This window comes from Vanessa tameamea, chromosome 18 (genome assembly GCF_037043105.1).
Source record: "Vanessa tameamea isolate UH-Manoa-2023 chromosome 18, ilVanTame1 primary haplotype, whole genome shotgun sequence".
NCBI lineage: Eukaryota > Metazoa > Arthropoda > Insecta > Lepidoptera > Nymphalidae > Vanessa > Vanessa tameamea.
In genome coordinates this window covers 2,610,596-2,634,909 of record NC_087326.1, presented here as the reverse complement: position 1 = coordinate 2,634,909, position 24,314 = coordinate 2,610,596, and the positions used below count along the sequence as shown (strand labels likewise).

Below are 24,314 nucleotides of genomic sequence, written 5' to 3'. Positions count from 1 at the left end.
GCGGGAAGAAAGACATTTATATGTTTTAATGTTTTAAACTCTCTGTCAGTGTAAAAATGTATACATCTTGCTGTGATATAAAATGACAAAAATTAAAACTGTCCGAATGACTCGCTGGAACTTGCGTAGTGGTGAGATTATAAAATATTTTGTCGTTAGAAATATTCACTAAAACGTTACATAGTTTCCGTTGCAATCGAAATATTGACTTATACTATACTTCAATAAAATAATGAGACCAAACCATAGAGTTACATATTCTAAGCGATTATAAACAGTTCTTGATTAATTTATCGTCTACTTATACAATTTTGGAAGTAAAATGCTCAAATCGTTTTACTGCCAAGTTCCGTCAACTAATTCGCCATCATTGCTATTTCTGCACAAATCTTTAAGGAATACCAAAGACTTTCCTAGATATCGACCCATGTTGTTATGTCAGTTGAAGGTCAAAGTTGCTTATTCAGCCTTAGTCCTGCTACTGGAATATGTTAAATTTGCTTCAATTGATTGATAAACTCTAAAGACGTTCACATGTTTTAAATAAAAATACAAATTATATGTATAGTGTATTCCAACCACAAAGCAAAATAAACAACATTTGACATCTATTTGACGCGATATCGTTATTCAATAAAAGGATATAAAAATTGGCCCTTTGTGACCTAATACTGGAATTGTGAAAGTTGTGTTATAAATCAAGATACATATTATTCAAGAATTGTTAGTAGTGCACAATATAGCTGAGCTATTAGCAAATCTCAGGTTTGTATGTCACTATTCCTTCTTCGATCAGAAAAGACTATACATGGTAAATATCAACAAATTTTTTTTTAGTTTGATATACATTTTAAGACTAAAATAAATATGTATTATTTTTACACTGATATTAATTTGATATGTTGTTGACAAGTGTATTGTTATAGTTTATGTATGAAGTTGTGCTAAGAGTAATAAAATTGTTTGTATAAATATATATATTTTTTTAATTTACCCTTTCGTCAGAAAATTTGATTTATTTTTATATAATAAATCAAATTTTTAATAGTAGATATTAATTAAATTATTAAGTATATAAAATCGACTTTAATAATATTGAGTGCTCGTTCTCTCATTGTAACATATATATATATATATATGTATATATTATTTGAGAATATTAATGATATATGATAAATTTAAGGAATGCTTTACCTCGGCCCATACCACTGTAACGCTTAACATTACGGTACCGTATCTACACTCCAATACGGTTCTTATAACTTCAGAATAATGTAAAAAATAACGCAAGCCAAATCCATTTACATAAATGATTACACAATAAATAAAATCAAATATATTTTGATCTTCCATTTGATTCTGCTTTTTTTGTATGAAATTGCACCGCTTTTCAAATCGTATATACGTTTTAGTTATAATTGATAGAACATTCAAAACATATGTACGTTAACTTTAGGCTTTGTTTTTGAAATGCGTGTCGGAAATTGCGTTAGCAGTCACCTGTTTTGGTACATAGTCTCCACTTAAAGAACTAGATCTTTTCAGTATTGAGAATTTCATTATAACTTAATATTAGAAGCGGAAAATACATATTTATATATATATAATTGACCTATATTATAAATGAAAACATTTTTCCGAAGAAGTATTTATTGCATACATGATCACCAAAATTGTTTGTACAGTAGTAATTTTAAATAACACTGACAAGTTATTTACAATATCTATTAACTAACCTACTTTTAACTTATTTTATATATTTACAATAACAAATTTTAGAATTACTTAGAATCCAAATAGGTATACTGTTAGGATTTTATTTCTATTCACCTTTGATATCTTATCATAGATATAGATTTTATATGGCAACGCCATAGTTCTAATTTGATTAATCTAAGTTAACTTGGCAACACTTATGACTTATTAATATTAAGAGAAAAATATTTTGGAGCAATAATTTTTTCAACAAATATTGCAATGATTTTTTAATTGATTCGAACATGAAAATAAATTGATAAATCGCCATTATTGATTTGAAGATTTTAATAAAAATAATATTGAGATAAAATATATTTTTTTTTTTTTAAATCTTAATATAAACATAATATTAGGCTTTACTTTCTATGAATTGTTGATAAAGGAAAGAAACATCTTAAATATTATTTATTTACACATAACCTAACGCCAAGTTAACCATATATCTCATTCCATTGTAAACTGTAAAAAGATAAACGCACGTGAAAGTTGAAGAAGCAAAAGTAGTTGTTGCTATTTTATTTATATTCAAGAAAAAGAAACAACATTTAAAAAAAAATGCGCAATTTAATACCACTGTGATAAGTGCAGTTATTTAAAATTTGTACAACTTACAATGAAATGACTTATTATAAAATTATTTAAATACTTAAAAACTTGAATTATTAAGTTTTAATTCCTTGGAATTTATATCGAATATTAACAATCATCAATGCTAAACAATTATTCTCTTTCGAAACTTGTATGATAATTTTATAAAGACAAAGGCAATATACATTCAGAAAATGTCATTTCGCGCCTAGTCACAAGTGTCAGTATTAAAATGATCTACTATGATTGACAAATGGAATATGACAGGTGATCTATTCCATGTGAATACATTGTTTATAAATGCATGTTTACGCAAAATGCTAGTAGATCTATGACCACTTGGATAACATATTTCAATGAAATTCTGCCGTTCATAATTTGTCAGTAGAAATTTCTTTGATTAATTTTATCGAATAAAATTTGTTTAAGTCCACAACTATATTTTTAACAACAATATGCATAATTATCTCCTCTGAATGATAATCTTTAATTTTTTTCTTCATAGCAGCCATCTTTGTATTATTATTATAAATGTAAACTGAAATATTATGGGTATCATAATTATGTACAATTTATATATTTTGATTCCATATGGCTATCCAATATTTCACAGCGGAGAAAACAAATAAAATAATAATGACAGTTCGTAATTATACATTTTATTAAATACTTTAATTGACCACAATTCGGAATATTTTTATATTGTCAGTTGAATAAAAAAAACTGTTTTATTGAAAAAATAAATGATAAAAAAAATATAAAATTGAATATAACTTCCATTATAGTAAATTAATTTTTTGTAAAATGATTTTGACGTCGAAGCGGTGGCTTATTTCAGCCTGAAATTAAAGCGCTTGAAGCGCTATCTTGTCATGATGGTATTTCGATTGTCTATTTATTGTTACCCGTTAAGTTTAAATAATAAATTTATCTACCTTAAGCGATATTAATCTAAACACAATGGATAAAATGTTCATTCCATAAAGTATTTAATTCCCTATTATTATTTAAATTCGAATATTATTTAAGTGCTTTTAACTACATAGATATTTCATCATTTATAATTCACAAAATTAATATGAATTATTTCTAATTATGTGTCCTTTGATTATACATAAGCAAGCCATAGAGCGCGAACAATGTTTACGGAATGTTGTTCTATAATCTATACACATTTAGATAGTTGTAAAGTAAATATTGAAGCGTTTTATCACGGGATTATTCTTATTTGCTTGGTTAACATCTTACCAAAAAATATTGAATTCCTACCTAAACTAATGATCCCAAACCTATTTTAAGGAGAACATAATGGAAAGTCAAAATATGAAATAAAGTTTGCGATCTTTGCACAATTGTTATTACTATTGTTTTTTTTTACTTGAGCCTACTGTCCCCACCCAAAATCGCACGCTCTATAGCTCTCTTATGAACACCCTAAGGCTGTGTCCTATTCATTATAAATATAAAAAGAACGCATTATAATCTACAGTCCGAAGTCGTTTTACACTGTCATAGGTTGCATTTTATAATAAATGTCAATGAGTATAAAATGAGTATGAATAGCGTTTAATTATATTTTGGTTCACTATTTTTTTTTCAAATAAACATTTGAAATACGTCAGATACAAATATTTTTACAGTATATTTAATTAATTTGAAAAAATAAACAAAGTATAACCGTACAGACAGACAGACAGTTTCTAAAATTTAGAAATTATTTTTTACCTGTGCCATTTGGCATACTACTTTTATAATCTATGCAGCGAATTATTTAAAATTATTTATTTAATTCTATTCGTGAATCGTGGCGATGATCGTACGCTAACGTCATCGGAGACCGAAGTGTATCATTACTGAGCAAAACAGCAGGAGGCAGGTGATGCTCGACGTTATGCCATGAATGGCGCTGGTGTTACGACGGAGTATAGCGGCCATCTTGTTACCTGGAATTATCAATACAAAGTATTGTATTTATAAATTAGATATAAGCTTAATGTTAAACGCAACCACTTCCAGGTGAAACTGATTCTTTGTATTAGAATGATAAAAATTGTATTATTTATATTTTAGCCTATGTGATAGAACATGCTTCAAATTCGAGGCAAGCAGCATTGCGTTTTCATACGTTTGATTTGTTTTTCTATTTCATATCGTAGTGAAATAAAACATCGCGTGGGAAGCTGCATCTGTCGGGTGATATCTGCCATTTCTGTATTGCCACATAAACCCTTAACGGTAAAAGTAAAAAACTAAGCCACCTCTTTTATAGAGCGGATAACATATTACAATAGTAAAAACAAATAATTTGAATACTCACTCCCTTCAGACACAAAGACGTGTATCGATGCTGGTTCTGTATTACTTGCGCTACACGTGTAATTCCCTGAATCCTTCAACGTCGCCCCCCTTACGGTTAATCTGGACTGCGTCCGAGCACCGGGCTCCGTTTCTACAGTGATACCTCCACGAGTCGCGTCGTAGTTAATCATTCGGTCATTGTGGTACCAGAACACATATTGTGGTGGTGTTGGGCTCTGGAACATGGGATTTGAATATTAGATTGTAAAAAAACGGAAACTAAAGGTTTATAACTGTGACCAATACACTCGCATAATATATTCCTTGTGAGGAAACTTGAACATGTGCAATATAATTCTGTCATGTATACTCACTGATTTACATTGTATCAGCTAATCATATAAGCTCAAAAGCTTATTAAGTGAGAAAAGACGACAATTTGACCTTGAGAGATTTTTTTAAATTCTTTAATATTCCTTAGTGAAAATTATATGCTTAAAATATTTCGATTTAAATGATTCGATCGCCGTACATCAATATTAAAAGTACTTAATTTTTAATCCTATTCAGAATAAAGACTAACATACATAATTTACATTAATTTGGAAAAGTATTAAAAACAGACGAGCCATACAAAACAGCAGGAACAATATCAACATCGATCACAGGTTATATAAATAAATATGTATATAATATTATTCTTGAACGAAAACTGAGTGACATGGAAGTGACGTCACCTTTTAGACGTAGTTAAAGGCAAGGGTATCCATCTTGGTTTTAATGTTTTAGTAATTGGTCGTTATAATAATATAATTTCATATTCATACTCAATTTCTTTAAACATAGTTCAGGATCAATTGCGCTTGAAGAATAAACTGTAGCTAACGTCTATCAAACAAGAACATATTCGGGTAGTGAAACGACTGTATCTTTTATGCGACACAGCCTACATACATAATACTTGGAACTTTAATAGATATAATTCTTAATCCATAGATTAAGTACATGCATGTTTTTTTTTTTAAATCAACGGATTTCAATGCATAACATTCGTATGGCTTCGCAATCCGATCGGAAGATAATCGAATAAAAGATTATCTGTGAAAATGTTAGCTTAATCCTACGCCATTTTATGTATTTGCGGAAGAATTTCAATAGTTGTCATGGAGATCGGTTTTATTCGATATTTTTACGTAGTTTTTATATTATTTTTTGAATAGCCTGTGAAGTAACGGTATTGTATTAAAAAACGTACTACGGGCATATTTACATAGATATATATACGTAGATTATATTTTTAATAAAGGTTTTTGTACTATTAATTATATATAAGTATACTTATATAAGTGATATATTATATTATTGTATGTGTTTTCAATTAATTTATATAAAACCTCACTGTAGTTTAATTTGCTTCTATCGAAGCGAACTAAGTAAACTTTGTTATTATCTAACTTTGTAGTCTTGTTTCAGATATCGACAGGGTTCCCTTTGATGGCTATTGTTTATCTAACATCAAAACAGGTCGTCTAATAAATGTCTTAATATTATTTTTTAGGAATTTTAACGAAATAAATATTGACTGACTTTAAAGATTTGCCTTTATTTAATAAACACTTAACAATATCCGACACTTAAAAATACCGATAGGATTGAAATGAAAAAAAGACTAGAGTTACACAGAATTGAACTCAAAAATAATCAATTAAACCGGTTCATAAACACAAAAGTTATACTAAACAAACATATACAGGGTTATTGGTAATTCGACGTATTCCCGTTAGGAGGTGATAGGGGTGATTATTTGCGATAATTTTAACCCTCATATGCATGATGCAAAAGTGAGCCATCACGTTTTGTTCGAATACGAATTTCCAACAGCGTCCTTTGTGGTCATTTTATTTCGGTTGTTTTGAAATAAGTTCTTAGTTGTTATACATTTTTGGAGAGCTGATAAAACAGTTTTGTTTTTAAAATAATCTGCAGGACAAGTTTCATAACGATTTTTTTTTGTTTTTAAGGCATTTTTGTGGAAAATAAATTTTAAAAAAATTGAAAGAATATCTTTTTCCGTCTCTCATTTTTAAATTTGGACCGATAATTATTGTTTTAATATTAACAAATAACCAGTGTTTATTCGTTTTTATAAATCAGAAGAAAAAAATAGATTTTTATTGATACTTTTTTTTAAATACATTTTTGAAGTTGCAGTTTTGACTTATTTTGAAAAAAATTAAAAAACGTGATAACTCAAAAATGGTTCACTTGTGCATCATGCATATGGGGGTTAAAATTATCGCAAATAGTCACCCCTATTACCTCTTAACGGGAATACGTCGAATTACCAATAACCCTGTATATTTAAAAATATATAAGTAAATAAACGAATCGAGTCTTCCCTTGTTTAAAGTAGGTTAAAAAATTGAACGCAAACCTTTTCAACGATGCAAATGAGATGTATAACGCTGCCCATGTCGACGTGATGTTCACCAGAACCGAGAATAAACGCTTCGGGCACGACGATTTGTAGCCGGACGTAGTGTGATACGATCCCTGTACGAGTTGACACCTGGAATTTGAAATGAAACATTTATATAGTATTAACTCGAGACCTTAGTGTCATGTTATACTGAAATACTAAAATGATAAATCTGTCTGTTGCTCTTTCACAGCCAAACCACTGAAATGGAATTTGGTATCAAGCAAGCATGAACTCCAAAGAAGGACATCGCCTATTTTTTATACCCAACATTTAACGACCAACTCCTATAACGTAAGCGAAGCTGCAAGCGACAATTAGTAGAAAATATATTATGGTACGGCGTGTAGGACACCGTTGAGGTTGGCCAGTTTAAAAAAATACTTTAGACCATACATTATAACTCCACCATAATCATACTTATTATGAGCCGAGATGGCCCAGTGGTTAGAACGCGTGCATCTTAACCGATGATTTCGGGTTCAAACCCAGGCAGGCACCACTGAATTTACATGTGCTTAATTTGTTTATAATTCATCTCGTGCTCGGCGGTGAAGGAAAAAATCGTGAGGAAACCTGCATGTGTCTAATTTCAACGAAATTCTGCCACATGTGTATTCCACCAACCCGCATTGGAACGGGAGAGGAGGCCTTAGCCCAGCAGTGGGAAATTTACAGGCTGATTATGTTATGTATTATGTTATTTTTAATCATACTTATTATTAGAAATGTGTGTGTGTTGTTTGTTGCTAAATTATGCTTAAATTATTGCACGTCTTACGGATTTAAATGTTATATTTTATTAGTCCATAAAAAATAAATTATTTTAAAAATCAACCGAGACAATCGCTAATCGTTTAGACGAAATTAAATGTTTTTTTTTTCTTATTCGGTTTTCTACTATTTCGTATGAAAAATATAAGAATACGAAATAGCACTTTAACAGCTAAATCTGTCCTAAATTTAAGACCATTACTATGTATTGTGATTGTTGGGTGTATCTAAATTTAAGTACATTGTGACGACACACTGTTTCATACCACGGTATTGTTAATACAGGACCCGAGAAGATGCGGCTCCCTTCGGATCTCTTTGTTTGAATCCCTAAAGATGATTCATGAATCATTACATCTTAAGCGTAAAGGTTTGTTTATTGAGGTCCAAAACGTTTTGCGAAAACTGAACAGTTGTAACTATTCATATAACATTTTATTTTAACGTTTATTTGTGTTCGAGAAAAACTCCCGAATGGCCTCTCAATACGTGAAATCATTTTCTTTATGTAAATACGACTATTTCATCTGCATACAGCGTAGGCATCGCTTTAAAAGATTCAGGGTTAGTTCAACTCTTTCCCTTTGTTTTTCTTCGGATGTAGAAAACGGGACCTTTAATGGTTCGAATGTAATGTTCGAGAACTACTCGATAAATATATTTTTTTTATATTTTAGTTGAGGCAACGTTCGAACTTTTCAAGTATTTAATTATATTTGGGTGTATACGATCCTTATTTTGTCACGCTAATTTAGTGCACTGGATATTCAGAAATGTTCAACTCTATCTCAACAACGTTCACCGGTCGTCGTTCTGGATATTAAAAAACAATAAAGTGAACGGTTTTTTGCTGGTGACCGTACGTCAATTATCGTACAATACGCGTACGAATAACTAATCATATCATAGGTACTTCTTAAGATGATTAAATTATTATTATAAATTAAAAATGACCGATTAAAATAATAATAAAACTTATTCCGATTGTAAATATCACGTCACAAAGAACGACATTATATCACTTCGTATTAGGGTTTGTGCATGCCCGTCTGGGTAGGTACCACCTACTCATCACATTATATTCTACTGCCAAGCAGCAATACTTAATACTGTATTCCAGTTTGAAGGGTGAGTCAATCAGTGTAATTAATTACAGGCACAAGTGTCATAAAGTCTTAGCTTCCAAGTTTAACTTCTTAATTTCTTACAGCGCTGTCTATGTCTATTACATGTCTATGGGCGTGGTCTGCTTACCATCCCAGATGACCTATTTGCCCGTCCGCCTATATATCATAAAAATAGACTTTATTGTAAAAACACAATAAATATACAGAATTTTATATCGTACCAACGAAACATCAAATCTAAAAAAGTTTTCGTAACCAGACGAGATAATTCTTATCGACATTTTATAAGAAATATTGTGATCAAGAAATAAATGAAACGGAAGAATAGACATGTATATACAATCTAACATAATACGTATATAAATGTTATTGGTATCTATTAATCTGTTTGACATTAATAGAGATTGTTTTATTACTGTGAAGTTTGACAGATATGATGTACTATTTGATGGATTTTTTTACTATTTACGTTTGAATCCGACGCTAGATGATTTTTGCACTTGGAGCGATTCGTGCAGGCCCGTCTGGTTAGGTATTCCAGTCATCGCATATTCTATTGCCAAACAGTAATATTTTTTTATGTTGAGTTCCGGTTGAGAGGATGAATGAGCTAGTATGACTACAGGCACAAGGTATATATCTCAAGGTTGGTGGCACATTGGCGATGTAAGAAATGTTAATTTTTACAGCGCAAATGATTTTGGGCGCATCCCCAAAATTTCGATCCTAATAATATGGAATGAGTTTTGAATTGAAAATACTATTCTTTGTAATTTATTATTCGAATGTTTTTACTTATGGATTGGTACCCCGCCACCATATGGATGGTTATCTAAATGATTTATAGTTACCCATTTAACTTGCACTCTTATAACAACCACTGGTTGAGATAAGTTTTGTTCTGCCAGATCAACCAAAACATACATGTCATATTTATTAAGCTTTCTCTAACCAATCCTTTGTCTAGGTTAACAAAAAAAAAAAAACATGATGAAGTAAAATGAATGGCGCACTATAATTAACATCCGCGCCCGATTCTGATAAATTATATTTGCATTAGTGACTAACGAAAATGAAATGATAACAAAAATGTTATAAAACAGGAAATATTATTTTCTTTATCAGGACTTACGATTCTTCATGTATATAGATTTAGTGACCGGACGAGGAAAAATGGCCGCTTATATTCTTATCACGTCCGACGCTGATTGTTTGTGTATCTAGTCAAAGGATATTCTGTATTAGAGAATCTTTGTTCAAGACATTAAGGAGTAATTGATGAAATTATATTTATTCGTACGTGTTCACATTGTATGTAAACAGGGATTATTTTATGAGCAAATACGACTGATTAAGAAAAATAAACGTTTAGTTGAGATGATTAATGGAATCTATAGAGTATTTATGTGGTTAATTTGCGTAAAACAGGAAAATCGTATTTCGTGACAAGGAAAAATATATTATGATCTACCGCCATTGAGCTGAGATAGGCCAGAGGTTGAAACGCAAACAAGCATCACTGAATTTCTATGTGCTTAATTTGTGTTCATAATTCATGTACTCGGCTGTGAAAGAAAACATCGTAAACCTTCACGTATCTAAGTCATAGGAGCAGTGTGGAATACGATCCCAACGTTTTCCTCAAAGGGAGGCCTTAGCCCAGCAGTCGAGAGTTATGAAATAAGCTCCTACCTTCCCCTAAAGAAGGGTCTCAGCCAAGTAGTGGGATTACTTACGGGCTGTTGATTTAAATTGAGATAAATAATATGGTACTTCTTATGTTCAAGTTTATAAATCAGACCTTCTATCGTTTCATGATATCCACTGTGTTATAGTTTCTATTATTTCGAAGAAATCTGCATGAAATTTTGAAATTAGACATTTCAGATAGAGAGTTTCCAATGGACTTCAATTATTCAATTATGAATTATTCGTCAGTAAAATATTTTCATAGTTTCTATAGATACGTAAGCTTTTAAAAATAATATATAATTGACTAGCTTTCTCTGGTTTTGTTTTGTATTTAATACAAAATTATAAATAATAAAAAATTAAAAATATAAATTGAAGCATGAGAAAGGGGGAAGGATTGGTCATAGTCTCAATATCGATAAGTTCAGTATTTATCACGTGGAGAGATTCAGATAAAAAATCACATAAAAATTGTTTACTATAACCCGCCAATATTATAAATGTGAGTATGATTTGTCACAAGCCATTGAGTTTTTCAACTCAATTTGTTAAATAAGTCCTTTGTATCATTTGTGCGCACCTCCTATCTGGTTAACTATTTAACATTAAAATATCGGTAGTAAGTATAACTTACTTATATTTATTTATATACTCAGATCAGGATCTGATGAAGACAAAGCGCAACTTTTCCTTATTCAAATGAACCTCGAAACGTGATAGAGATTAACCTTTTTATCTGAAATTTTTAACATTAAATTGTCGTATCATTATTAAACTTTGCACTCAAAATTCACCTTGAAATTAACTGTAATAGTTCTGATCCTTTAAAGAGAATGCTTATTTAATTTTTTTTAAAGTTACATTAAACGTCAGTTTAAAAGTACTATTAACTATTACGTACTATGAGTACTAGGGTACCATTGGAAATCAGCATTGGATTTTTGGAACCCAAATTGGAAGCTGAATGGTACACCTATTTAGGACACGATTGCTATCGTTGCTTACCAAATCTCTTTTTTAAATATTTTTTTCAGTTTTTATAAATTAAGTAAGATGTTCTTTATTTTTGTTTTTTTATTTTTTATACTTTTTATAATTGTGCCGTGTCCTAAATAAACATTTATTTCTATTTGAACTACGAATAAGATCATATTTAAATATGGAACAACATTGAAATAGCAATTGCACATAAATTGCAACATTGCATAAGCTTCTCCCCGTTGAGATTTAATTCCAATTCTGTGTATGATACATGAACCAGTCAACTGACCTCCTGTCACTAGGAGACAACAAGACCGGAACTTAATCATATTCGTAAAGGCGATTTGTGTTTTTCGGGCTGAATTCCCGAGGAAATAAGACATTATAATATAAATTTAAATTTTTTATAAAATTACTAACTAGCTGAACATAAAATTTTACTTATAGCACATTTTAACCTCCAGTCTAGGGATGAATTGGACCTTGGACCTTGGACTCAACTTATATCCATACCAAATCTATATATATATATATGTATATAAAAGCGAAATACCACGAAATCTCAGAAACTATAACACCCATAAACTTGAAGTTTGGCAGGCAGGTTCCTTATAGGATGTAGACATCTACTAAGAATGGATTACGAAACTCCCTCAGAAACTATAGCACCTATACCTAAAAATTTGGCAGGTTAGTTCCTTATATGGTGTGGAAAACCGCTAAGAATGGATTTTACGAAACTCCACCTCTAAGGGGGTAGAACGAGGATTGCAAGTTTGTATTTTATAAATATCACGCGGGTAAAGCCGCAGGTTTAGCTAGTTTCATATAAATCGGTTCAGCCATTTAAGTGTGAAGAAGTAACAGACAGACTTTTGCATTTATAATATTAGTACAGATATTGTAAACATGAGTGTTAATAGTCTGTATGTTGCACCACTGAAGCGATTACGATAAATCAATTGTCGTAAGTTGGCATCCCTTGGGAAGATATATGCTTTACAATTATCCTCGAGGTTTTAAAATTTTGACGTTGAAAATCCATAAGCGAAACTAGGGAAGTTCTTTCCACTGTTCATAATAATAATTTTATTTGATCGATTCACATTTTTTTTTAATTGTCTGTATCTGTTGGTGGTTAGTGGCCTCTACAGCGTCACCGGGCCGGTTTAGTCGTAGAAGACTCTGCCGGATGTTGGGAGCCCACTGAAGGGCTCAGAAGTTTTTAAGTCAAGTATTATAAACGATAATATCTTATATCGTTTGCAATATTTGTATATTAATTATTGTTGTATTTACCAATTCTGAATTATAAAATAGCGGAATTTGTATTTACATCTGATTTTGTATTCGCTTTTGTTGCATTACTATTAATATTTCATGCACTTCATCTGCCTAATAAATGAAGGCAAATTGCAGTTTTAGATGTATCTAGTCACAAACTGAATACCACGCGGGTGAAAAAAAAGGTGAAATGGTACCCACCCTTTTACCTAAGCTAGCACTTTATAAAATTAATAAAAGTCAAATAATACATTGAAACATTGTATGTATGATTTATTACCGAACTCTCGTATGAAACCCGTCAGTCTCCTTTAATGAAAACACGTAACGCAATAGTGAAGACTATTCTCATTTTTAAGCCTAGCCTAATACCCAAGCCTTAATTGCCAAGACAAATAAGGAAAAGTTAACCTTTCAAATATCCCCTCAGTTCAATTTGGATTCGGCAATTTTCCTAATGAGTAAGTTATTAATTTTATAAAAGTTATCTAAGTTGGATTCATTACTAACATCTTTGTTATTATATTCATAGCTTTGAGGTAAAATAGATAACCTTACCAAACTTTTAATTTATTCCAAGGTAAGGCTCAGACCAAGTGTTCAGTTAAATTATTGTTTGTGAAGAACGAAATTAAAATGTTTTATTAACAATGTATCCAATAAAATAACACACAACAGACGCTAAACATATTTTTTTACGTTATAGGTAAGTGGACTAACAAATGGGCCACTTTATGATAAGTGGTCACCACAGCCCACAGACAATGGCGCTTTGAGAAATATTAACTGTTCCTTACATCGCCAATGTGCCAGCAATCTTGGGAACTGAGATGTTATGTCCCTTGTGCCTGTAGTTACACTGGCTCACTCATCCTTCGAATCGGAACACAACAATACTGAGTACTGTTTAATGAGATATCTGATGAGTGGATACATAATTACATATACATAATTCAGATATTTAAATAACTGCGACATTTTAATGATTACATTAGCAGCCTGTAAATTTCCCACTGCTGGGCTAAAGACCTCCTCTCCCTTTGAGGAGCATATTCCACCACGCTGCTCCAATGCCGGTTGGTTGAATACACATGTGGCAGAATTTCGTTGAAATTAGACACATGCAGGTTTCCTCACGATGTTTTCCTTCACCGCCGAGCACGAGATGAATTATAAACACAAATTAAGCACAGGAAATTTCAGTGGTGCCTGCCTGGGTTTGAACCCGAAATCATCGGTTAAGATGCACGCGTTCTAACCACAGGGTCATTTAATGATTAATTTGATTTTAATTTTTTTATGTCATATAGGTATGTGCATATGAGTTACGTGATGGTAAGTTATCACCACTGTTAATATATATTACTACGGTAAAATATATTAGTAACCTTGTGAAATAAAATGTTATGTCCCTCGTACCGTAGTTACACTTAACATCCCCGTGTAAACTGTATGTGTTGCGTAACTCAATAATTATTTTATTGAATCATAGCATAACGAGCTGATCGTATTTTTATGTGAGATTTATTTTATTGAAATCCAATATTATTTACGCGTAATCCGATAGATTTAGTAAATTCAATTCACTATGCTAATCTGTTTGATAATAATATATAGAGGATTTAAAAATAAAAACCTTATGAATGTTTATGAATTTTAGTATTTAATGTTTGAAGCGTTTTATGTAGTATAACCAAAATTTTGTTTTTTTTTTTAAATAGCATATGAAAGAACATTTTAATTAGATATTTGTAACAAATTGCTCGTTCGACTTCGTACAGGTAGAATTAACGCAAAGTTACGCCTATGAAATCGCCTCCTTGGAGTTGAAATTTGCAAAAATCCTGTCTCAAAGAGCGGTTCTGTCGCGTTTTCATTAATAAACAGTGATTCGAGAGAGAGGTTTTATAATATTTGCATATAGCGTAAACGTATATGCGTAGGGGAAAGCAGAGAATTTCAAATTTCCTAGTCGGAAAAAAACAAGACTTTTTTATCTAAAAGTTGTATTATTGGAGCCTTATTGTGCCCGTTGAACCTGAATTGTGCTTACTCGTATTAGCATTTATTTATTTATCGAACTATTTGAATCATTGACTAAATAAAAAAGTAACAAATTAAAAATATGCCGTGGGCCTTCTATAATCTTTAAGAAGAAGGTTTGGAGCTTAGATACGCTGCTGCAATGTGTGTTGGTGGGTACATATTGCAGTGATTTTCATTGAAATTAGAAGATTTCCTAGCATATTAAAGATGAAGATGAAGCATATGAAAATTCAATGCCGCTATCCTGGGTTCGAACCGGCACTTATCGCCTAAGATGCACGTATTCCAACCACTGGGCCACCTCAGCTGTATGATTAAATAACGATACAATATTATATAACAAAGAATGTTCCGTACCGTCGAAAAATTAAAAACGAAGCAAATAATGAGCGAATTTTAGATGAATTTAAAAAATGCTAACTTAACTAAAAGAGTGCGGGATCTTACTGACTGGTCTGTAATAGCCAGTCTTACTACGCGCTTCGAGAATATTCTCTTTACCGGCGCATTTTTTCCGGTACTTTCGGCTACCGTGTTAACCCTTCAGGCAAGATAGGCATGGGTCCTATATGACCCAGATGAAACAAACTGTCTTTTTTATTTATGTCTTATTGTAAAGTTAATATTTCGATAAGACAATCTATCTAGATTTATTGTATCTAATTGTAATTAATTTTAAGGTTATATATGACCTCCGTAGTTGAGTAGGGTGTACACCGGTTTTCATGGGTACGCCACTCCGAGGTCCCGGGTTCGATTCCCGGCCGAGTCGATTTAGAAAAAGTTCATTAATTTTCTATATTGTCTTGGGTCTGGGTGTATTTGGTACTGTCGTTACTTCTGATTTTCCATAACACAAGTGCTTTAGCTACTTACATTGGATTCAGAGTAATGTATGTGATGTTGTCCAATATTTATTTATTTATTTATTTATTTATTATTATTATATATATACGTTAAACACTTACTACGATGCATTATTTTTTACTTTGTGTTAGGGCAAGCCAGGATAGGCACTACCTAGTCGACATATATTCTACTACTAAGCAGCAACACTTAGTGCTGTTGTGTTTCGGTTTGAAAGGACATACCATCTTAGTTCCTGAGATTGGTACCGCATTGGCGACGTAAATTGTTATTTATTAGTTCCACTGGCTTTGGGCGATGGGTAACCATCGCGGTAACGCTTACCACCAGGTAAGCCCGTTAACCTATTCTGTAAAATAAAATTTAAAACTAATAACATAAAGATAAGCCGGTGTGTGTGACTTGAGGCCGCTGAGGATTGCTTAATGAAAAATTATCGTGAGGTAGAAATGTTGCAATATTCGATATTTTAATTATAAAAATTAAAGAAATAGTCTATAAGTGTCCCACTACTGGGCTAAGGCTTCCTCTTCTTTTTGAGAAGGTTTGGAGAAAATAGAGTATTTTCATACGACACCAACAGCATCCAAGAACATGATGAATACTTTCTCGGGTTTGAACGCACAATAGTTTGATAAGATTCGTGTGTTTTAACCACTGGGTCATACTAGTTGACTCTATATTTATATAAAAGTTGAAGTTATAAGCTAAAAATATAAGCTTGAAAATATGGCGTCAAATTTCAAACAAATATCACAGACCTTTTCAACATTTACGTATCATAATTAAGATCTGGTTACATAGTAAAAAGAAAAAAAGCAGAAAACTTAATTCCTACACCTAGGCTTTTTGAAGCGCGTACTTGGCTGATATTTACCCTCTGCGCAACGCCAGCCATCTTAAGAGGAAGGCATTGCCCCTACACGTAAGGTGACCATACATTATGGTTTTGTATAGTATATTATTTTTTTTACGCTGCAGAAAAACATCGTGAGGTGAGCTGTTATGCTGCATGCGCTGGTTGAAAATCACATGATTATTCCATTAACGAAAGAGCCGAGATGGCCCAGTGGTTAGAACGCGTGCATCTTAACCGATGATTTCGGGTTCAAACCCAGGCAGGCACCACTGAATTTACATGTGCTTAATTTGTTTATAATTCATCTCGTGCTCGGCGGTGAAGGAAAACATCGTGAGGAAACCTGCATGTGTCTAATTTCAACGAAATTCTGCCACATGTGTATTCCACCAACCCGCATTGGAGCAGCGTGGTGGAATATGCTCCATACCTTCTCCTCAACGGGAGAGGAGGCCTTAGCCCAGGAGTGGGAAATTTACAGACTGATTATGTTATGTTATTATTCCATCAACACGCGTAGAAGCAGTGTGGTAAAACAACCTAATCTTCTCCTCAAAGGAGAAAGCCGTATCCCAGGTATTGAGAGAATTAGAGGGTGCGACTTTACTCTTAGCCCAATAGCTTAGAATTCACCTCGTACTCGTCTGAGAGGAATTTCTGTGGAGAAGTTTCCTAAGATAAGGGACTTCAGATACATAATGTTTAGAACAAACAAACAATTTTTTAAGAGTGAGGAAGCCGTTGCTTTTCCGTGGAAAATATATATGATCTCACTTTACTTTAAAATAAGTATTTATTCATTTATGAAACGTTAATTGAACGAAACTCTCTAATTAGTTGTTTGTCAAAATAAATTCGACTCGTAAAATTAATTGCGTTTATGTGGTCATCCTATATAAGTACAGCATTTTATTACGATGTTGCTTTAAAAAGTTTCAAACACTATTTTCATCAGTGTTCTTTATTCTTTATATAAGTAATATATATGTACATTATTATGTACAGATCGTAGAACGTAGCGAATTTGTATTTTGCTACTCCGTTATACAAAATAGAAATTTGCTTAATAATAGTAATTGGTTTCGTAAATTGTAATTAAAATAAACATAAGCAAGAAAATCTAAAGTCAAGAGTTGTGGATAATTATAACATAATATGCTCAGATGGACACATACATTGCTAAAATATTAAATAATATATTTGTATTCATGATTACTAACTTGGAAAATATCAGATAATATATAAAACTTACTACATTTGTTTTTGTATTAAAATCTCATATATAAACTAAAAAACTTTCTTAAATGTTATCAGCAATTAGATGTTATGTAAGACACTAAATAATCGATTTTGATATTATAGTATTTATATTATATAATTCGTTATATAATAGTTGTGGTAAGATCGACAATGGGCAAGTTCTTACCAAACGAATTTTCGACTGATTCGAGCACCTTTTTATTGATTCTGTTCTCCAGGCAATACAAGCTAATAAAACTGCTTCTAATGATTGATCGAGGCGTTGAGTGATCGAATAAGCCGTAAATTTGATCGGTACGATCTTATCCCAACTAAATTTATTATTATTTAAATCAAAAACGTGTTTGAAGACCTACTTCAATAGAATAAAGTTTATATTTAAATGGCCGCCTCTTTGAATTCACCTTGCTTTTTTAACTAGTCCGTTAAACTATACCTTTTAGCACACAAACGTCTCGATGACGTAACAAATACTTCGTAGTCACTGACAAAAGCTTGTGTACGTCAACAATCGTTTTATGTTTTATCGTTTTGTGTGTACCGTATTAAATTATATAAATTTCGAATCGTCTTCTCGATTAATACGAGAAACATAGCAAATCACAAGTAACTACTATCTCGATTACTGTAACTTTAATATTTCCATCAGATTTATTAATATGGCTAAATAGTGGACGCTCATTGGTTAATCATTGCGTCATATTATTTCATCAACCAATTACGATCCAGATTAAAAATATAAATCGTTTCAGAAACTAGAGGTTAGACTTTAATTATTCCAGAATTGAAATCCCCTAAGTCGTTTCGGCGTAAACTTGTCCATTCTGTATTCTATGTTCTATTATTATATATTCTGTGCTTTTAGCATAATTCACACTCGCACGACATTAAAGTAATTAAAAATGCAAGGCTTGGACTAAAACCTCTTCAAACTGCCTTGTTATTATTTGCTTAAATCCGTACAAGTTCACCCTTACGCTATGCTGTAGGATTGTGCTAATGGAATACCTTAGGCTAACATCACACTTACATTGAAAATGTTCAACTTTACTATCTCAAAAATTCACCGAAATGTTAAGAACATTCAAATAAAGCCGAAAGAGATATATAAAAAAATAAAAAAAAAACAGTTGAGGTTTAAAAAATAATAATAAAATATTTATATTTGTCGAAGACTCCAACATTTCAATCGAACAATTCAATAAATAAATAGATTGCGTATTTCTTGAACATCTGTCGTAATTCAGCAAAAAGTTTATATATGTATGTATATTTATTTAGCTATACAATACCTATGCTTATAAGAGAACGTTTTAAAGTTACTAAACAAACTAACCAATGTCAAGATGTGGAAAATATAGCGAGGCGTGAAGTTAAACCTGGGGCAGTTTTGTTATTCCACAAGCCACTGGGCTTAAACTAACCTTTCTATATTCACGTTTAGTATGCACGAGGCCTTACGGCGCGCATATGTTAACTTTTTTATGAGGCTACGCTGTCCCCTACGAGAGCTCTCGAAAGGTAAAAGTCATATAAAACTCGTGTGACATTAGCATCGAATTGCAAATTCTAAGGTAAACACGATTTTTGTACCCTTAAAAGGGGCGTTGGACAAGGGTCAATTAGAGATATATAATTATTTCTATGGAACATTATGCATTTTTATGTAAGCATAGCATTTAAATTAAAAGGGATGGCTTTAACTGTTACACGTTCGCTTCACTGGCCATTAAATAAAAAAAGGAAAGGATCATCGGAATTAAAAATATTAATAGCCTATCACATCTTCGGACGATTCCATGTTGATTGGCCTCTGTCTCATATCGATACGTTCAGCAGCTTTCGCGTGAGACAAAGAAAAAAAACATGAATTCTGTATCTATAATAATATTATGAAATAGAAAGTAAGATTGACTTATATAGATATACAAGTAAATTAAATAATTTAATGTGAATAATTGTATCTTTTAAATTTTTAAGCTATGTAAATACGAGTTTTTAAATCTCGCGACAAGCTAACAGTTAACAGTAAAAGTTTTAGTGTTAAAGTTTATTTTTTTCTTTTTAGTGCATTTAAAATTTTAATTTATTATACTTACTAACAAGACTCTCACGCGGATACTAGTAGGCATGTGTATTATATAGATTATGCGATCAGTACAAAAGACCGATATCCGTGACAAAAGAAAACGGAATTGTTTTTAAGATAAATTTTATTTTTTTATTCTTTTACGACTTTCACAACTGAAAATATTTTATGAGGTACTTCAATTTAAAAATCCACGTCTGCTTCTATTAAAGGTTAGCCTATAATGCTGCCAATCTCAAAGTCGTTGCTTCAAATCTCCGACTAGGTTAAAAAAATTGGTATTTTCAGTCAAGAAAACCTTTCAGACTTACAGACTCAACATGATAAATTAATGAAGGTATCTGTAGAGTACACAGATCTATAAAAACATATTAATTAGTATCCAGTTTATATTTTATCTGTGCATCCGTCATCTGCAGTGTCACACATCGCGAAAGCGCGGGAAAATTAAAATATATAAATTGGCGTACGGCGAATGCGGTGTGTGTCCACATTGAGCTGGTAATTAAATAAAATGTCTATTTAATATAATTTGTAAATCGATGATACATGTGAACGTTACAGTATTTAATTTACAATTCCTGTAAAAATCTTTAAAAACCTATATTAAATATACTTCGATAAAAGATTGTTCAACTTTTCTCTCGTAAAGAGAGCTGAATCGTTAATCGTGTTTAAGCCATTCAGATATATGAGCCAGCACTGCCTTTGTTCTTGTATAGAATGGGATGAGAAAGGTTTTTATGGAGGTAGATTAATTTATACCCTATCGGAAATCGCTTTTATAGGTTTTTATCATTCATAATTATTGATTACATATTTCGAAAGTTGTAAATAATGTTGACCTTTTTTATCTCTCATTCCATTTATTTTGAATGATTTTCTAAATAAAGCTTGTCTTCCAAATCGAATCCCAATCACAAAATTCTATATTTCTTGATTAAAAATTGGTGATATTCCATACGAACTTATATTCCGTTCAGTTTTTTTGAAATGTAATAGGTATAGGACGGGCAAATGGGCCACCTGATGGTTAGTGGTCACCACCGCCCACAGACATTGACGCTGTAAGAAATAATAACCATTCCTTCATCCATCTATGCGCCGCCGACCGTGGTCTAAGATGTTATGTAACCTATGCCTGTAGTTACACTGGCTCACTCACCCTTCAAACCGGAACACAACAATCCTAAGTATTGCTGTTTGGCGGTAGAATATCTGATGAGTGGGTCGTACCTACCCAGACGGGCTTGCACCAAGTAAATGAATTAATCATTATCAATTATTTATATATATACACATGTAAGCCGACTTTTATTTAATGTTTTAATTATTATTTTTCAATTTATTTTTATATTTTTATTAACAATAAAAGATTATTGACTGCCGGTAATTATATATTCTGAATGGCAACAAAATGTGTGCGGGAAAGGAGGATAGGGTAATTTGATTGATTCGGTTTTGAGCGTTGGAGGAAAAACAAAAGAAATGAGAAAAGAGAAAAATGTAAAGTCAAAAGAAAAATACAAAAAAGTTATTATGATCATTACGGAGTTTTATTTTGGACATATTTTGTTAAGTTTACATATATTATAAATGATAAAACATTATAAATGATAAATACACTATACAAATTATTTAAGTTTAATATTGCGATTTTTTCATCGTCCAAAATGTCATAATTTTCTTTAACCTGTCACTAAGATTACTAAGTCATTCGAGGTACCTATTTTCTTGTAATTCTTGCACATAGTCTTAGCAACAAAAATATCTGAAGACATACTTTTACTAGAACCCAATTATCGTCGTTATTAAGAAAATAAGACATGATTAATTCTCTTCCAATTTCAGGTACAAAAGTAGGTAATCGTTCCATAAAACATGAATTTAACATAAGGGCTTTAGAGTATCTTACGGATATCCCCGGGCAATTCGGAGTCATGCGGAATAATTTTAGACCGGCAAATCATGAATATTTTAATCCTTGCGAAAACACAACTCGTGTTGTTTAACATTGTAGTGCTTAGCCAAATGTGCGGATAAAGTTATCCCGATTAGCAGACTTATTTTAAAATTTTCAAAACAAGTTTTTTTGCATTAAATTATGAAAAATTTAGTCGAGCGAGATATTTGAGAATTTTGCGTAGGTCGTGGGTAAGTTCATCATCATTCAACTTGCCTCTCGACGGTGACGAAATGATCGTGAGGAAACTTAAATGTATTGCTTTAAAAAAAATTACAGATGTTGTTTGTTGTTGGAGAAGCGGTGTGAGATAAGGTTCAATAACCTTCTCATAAGGAGAGGAGGCGTTAGCAGTGGCGGATTTGCAGTCCTTTCTCAGCACCCATCATTATAGACTAGACAATAATTCATGAATTTACTTTATTCCCCCCACATTTAATTGATTCAGAAAATTGTTTAATCAAGAGCTAGCTTATAAAGCTAGTTTATAATATTTTCCGAGGTTTCAGGGATGATTGGACATTTAAATAAAACATTTTCGGTTTTAGGTTTTGTTTTTAATAAAATAAATGTTTTAAAATGTGTGACAAAACTCGTCTGCACAGCAAAATCATTAATTAAACCTTCGCAATCTAATTTGCTTAAAAAATCAGATTCTATATTAAGCAAAGCAAGATCGTTTAACCTCTGCTCCGTCATTCTTGTGCGTAAATAGATTTTAACTCTGCGCAAACAAGAAAACGAACTTTTTCCTGTACGCAAAATAGTGATGTAGGAAGATTATAATCACACGGTACGGTGCGCGAGCCCTTAAAATACTAGGATACTTTGCATTTGAGTTATTTCTTGTTAATCTTGTTACCATCAGCGATTTTTTTTTTGGCATGATTTGCCGCCCTTAATACCTAGCTGCCCTAGGCCGGGGCCTACTGGGTTTTAGAGCAAATCCGCCACTGAGCGTTAGACAAGCCAGACATTTACATGCTATTACTGTGCAAAAATATTGGATATTCCTATTTTATATTTACTTGGTGGTAGAGTTTTGCGCAAAACCCGTTTCAGTAGGTACCACCCACTCAGATATTATACCGTCAAATATTAATAATTGGTATTGTTGTGAGCCAGTGTAACTATAGGTAAGAGGGACATACAATTTTAGCTCCCCAGGTTGATGGTGCATTGTTGTGATGTGAGGAATGGTTGAAATTTCTTACAGCGTCAATGTTTGCGGGTGGTGGTGACCACTTACTATCAGATGGTCCATTTGCTTATATCATATAGATTTTAGTGTGTATAATTAAAAGTTAATCATAAAATTTCACTTGCTTATTAGTATTACTTATCAATAATAATTATTTAAAGGACTGCCTTGTCCACTTAGTCGCTAGCTTATAAGGTCTCAGGCCCCAAGGTCACATGACTTGTTGAATGATCATTATATTTTATTCAAGTAGACTTTTACAAACACTTTTGAATCGACATTTTACAGGATTATATTAAATGTAAAGCTAAAACGGGTTCGGAATGCATATTGTAACCGAAACCGAAACCGAAACCGAAACCGAAAAGAACCGTGTGCTCAATTTGTATTTTTAATTCATCTCGTTCATGGCAGTGAAGAATAGCATCGCGAGGAAATATCCATGCGTTTAATTTCAACGTAATTCACCCACACAACATTATTCAACACATTTGAGCAGCGCGGTGGATAAGAATAAGTTTACGGTTAGGAGAACCGTCTCCTCGAAGGGAGAAGAAGCCCTAGCCCAGTAGTGGGAAATTTACAGGCTGTACTTACTAACTTCACACTTTTTTATCACGTATGTAATATTATGTTGAGTTATATGCTTTAATTATGAATTTTAACAAACGATTTAGATTTATGAATTGTCAAAGTTAAATATCTGCGGAGAAAAAATGGTCAAAAATGTATGAATGTTGGTGCGTACCTAATCAACAGTAACCCTAACCCGCTATGAAAATATAAGTATTTTGTATAATGTTAATCAAATTAATGACGGCAAATTTGCCAAATTAATTAGGAGTCATACAAAAATAGACAAAAAATATACTTAAAAATACCATTAAATTAAAACACAACAAGGATTTTTATCACTACGTATTTTTTATCAAGAACTTTTTTTTAGGCTAGCAGTAAGCGAAATACATCTTGACGTCGGGCCCAACATAAATACCAAAAAATTTAATTATTTTGGCCATCAGAAAAAAAGACACCATTGCCCGATTCT

The 24,314-nt window shown here is 31.9% G+C and overlaps 2 protein-coding genes across 3 annotated transcripts in view; both read right to left on the bottom strand.

Annotated features, from left to right (window-relative positions):
• LOC113400186 (putative leucine-rich repeat-containing protein DDB_G0290503) overlaps nucleotides 1–13,039 on the bottom strand; it is a 364,402-nt gene extending 351,363 nt beyond the window's left edge. Inside the window, exon 1 of the mRNA XM_064217667.1 lies at nucleotides 13,034–13,039. The gene's annotated coding sequence lies outside the window, so the exon portion shown is untranslated. The remainder of the gene's footprint in view (nucleotides 1–13,033) is intronic.
• Nucleotides 3,996–24,314, bottom strand: part of LOC113400155 (hemicentin-2-like) — a 319,029-nt gene continuing 298,710 nt past the window's right edge. The window contains exons 7-9 of one of the 2 annotated variants that reach the window (XM_064217679.1): nucleotides 7,079–7,213; nucleotides 4,664–4,880; nucleotides 3,996–4,289 (exon numbers count right to left, since the gene is read on the bottom strand). In XM_064217679.1, the coding sequence (XP_064073749.1) occupies nucleotides 4,174–4,289; nucleotides 4,664–4,880; nucleotides 7,079–7,213 (468 nt within the window). In that variant the 3' untranslated portion in view covers nucleotides 3,996–4,173. The remainder of the gene's footprint in view (nucleotides 4,290–4,663; nucleotides 4,881–7,078; nucleotides 7,214–24,314) is intronic. The other variant, XM_026639621.2, reaches the window with a different exon arrangement.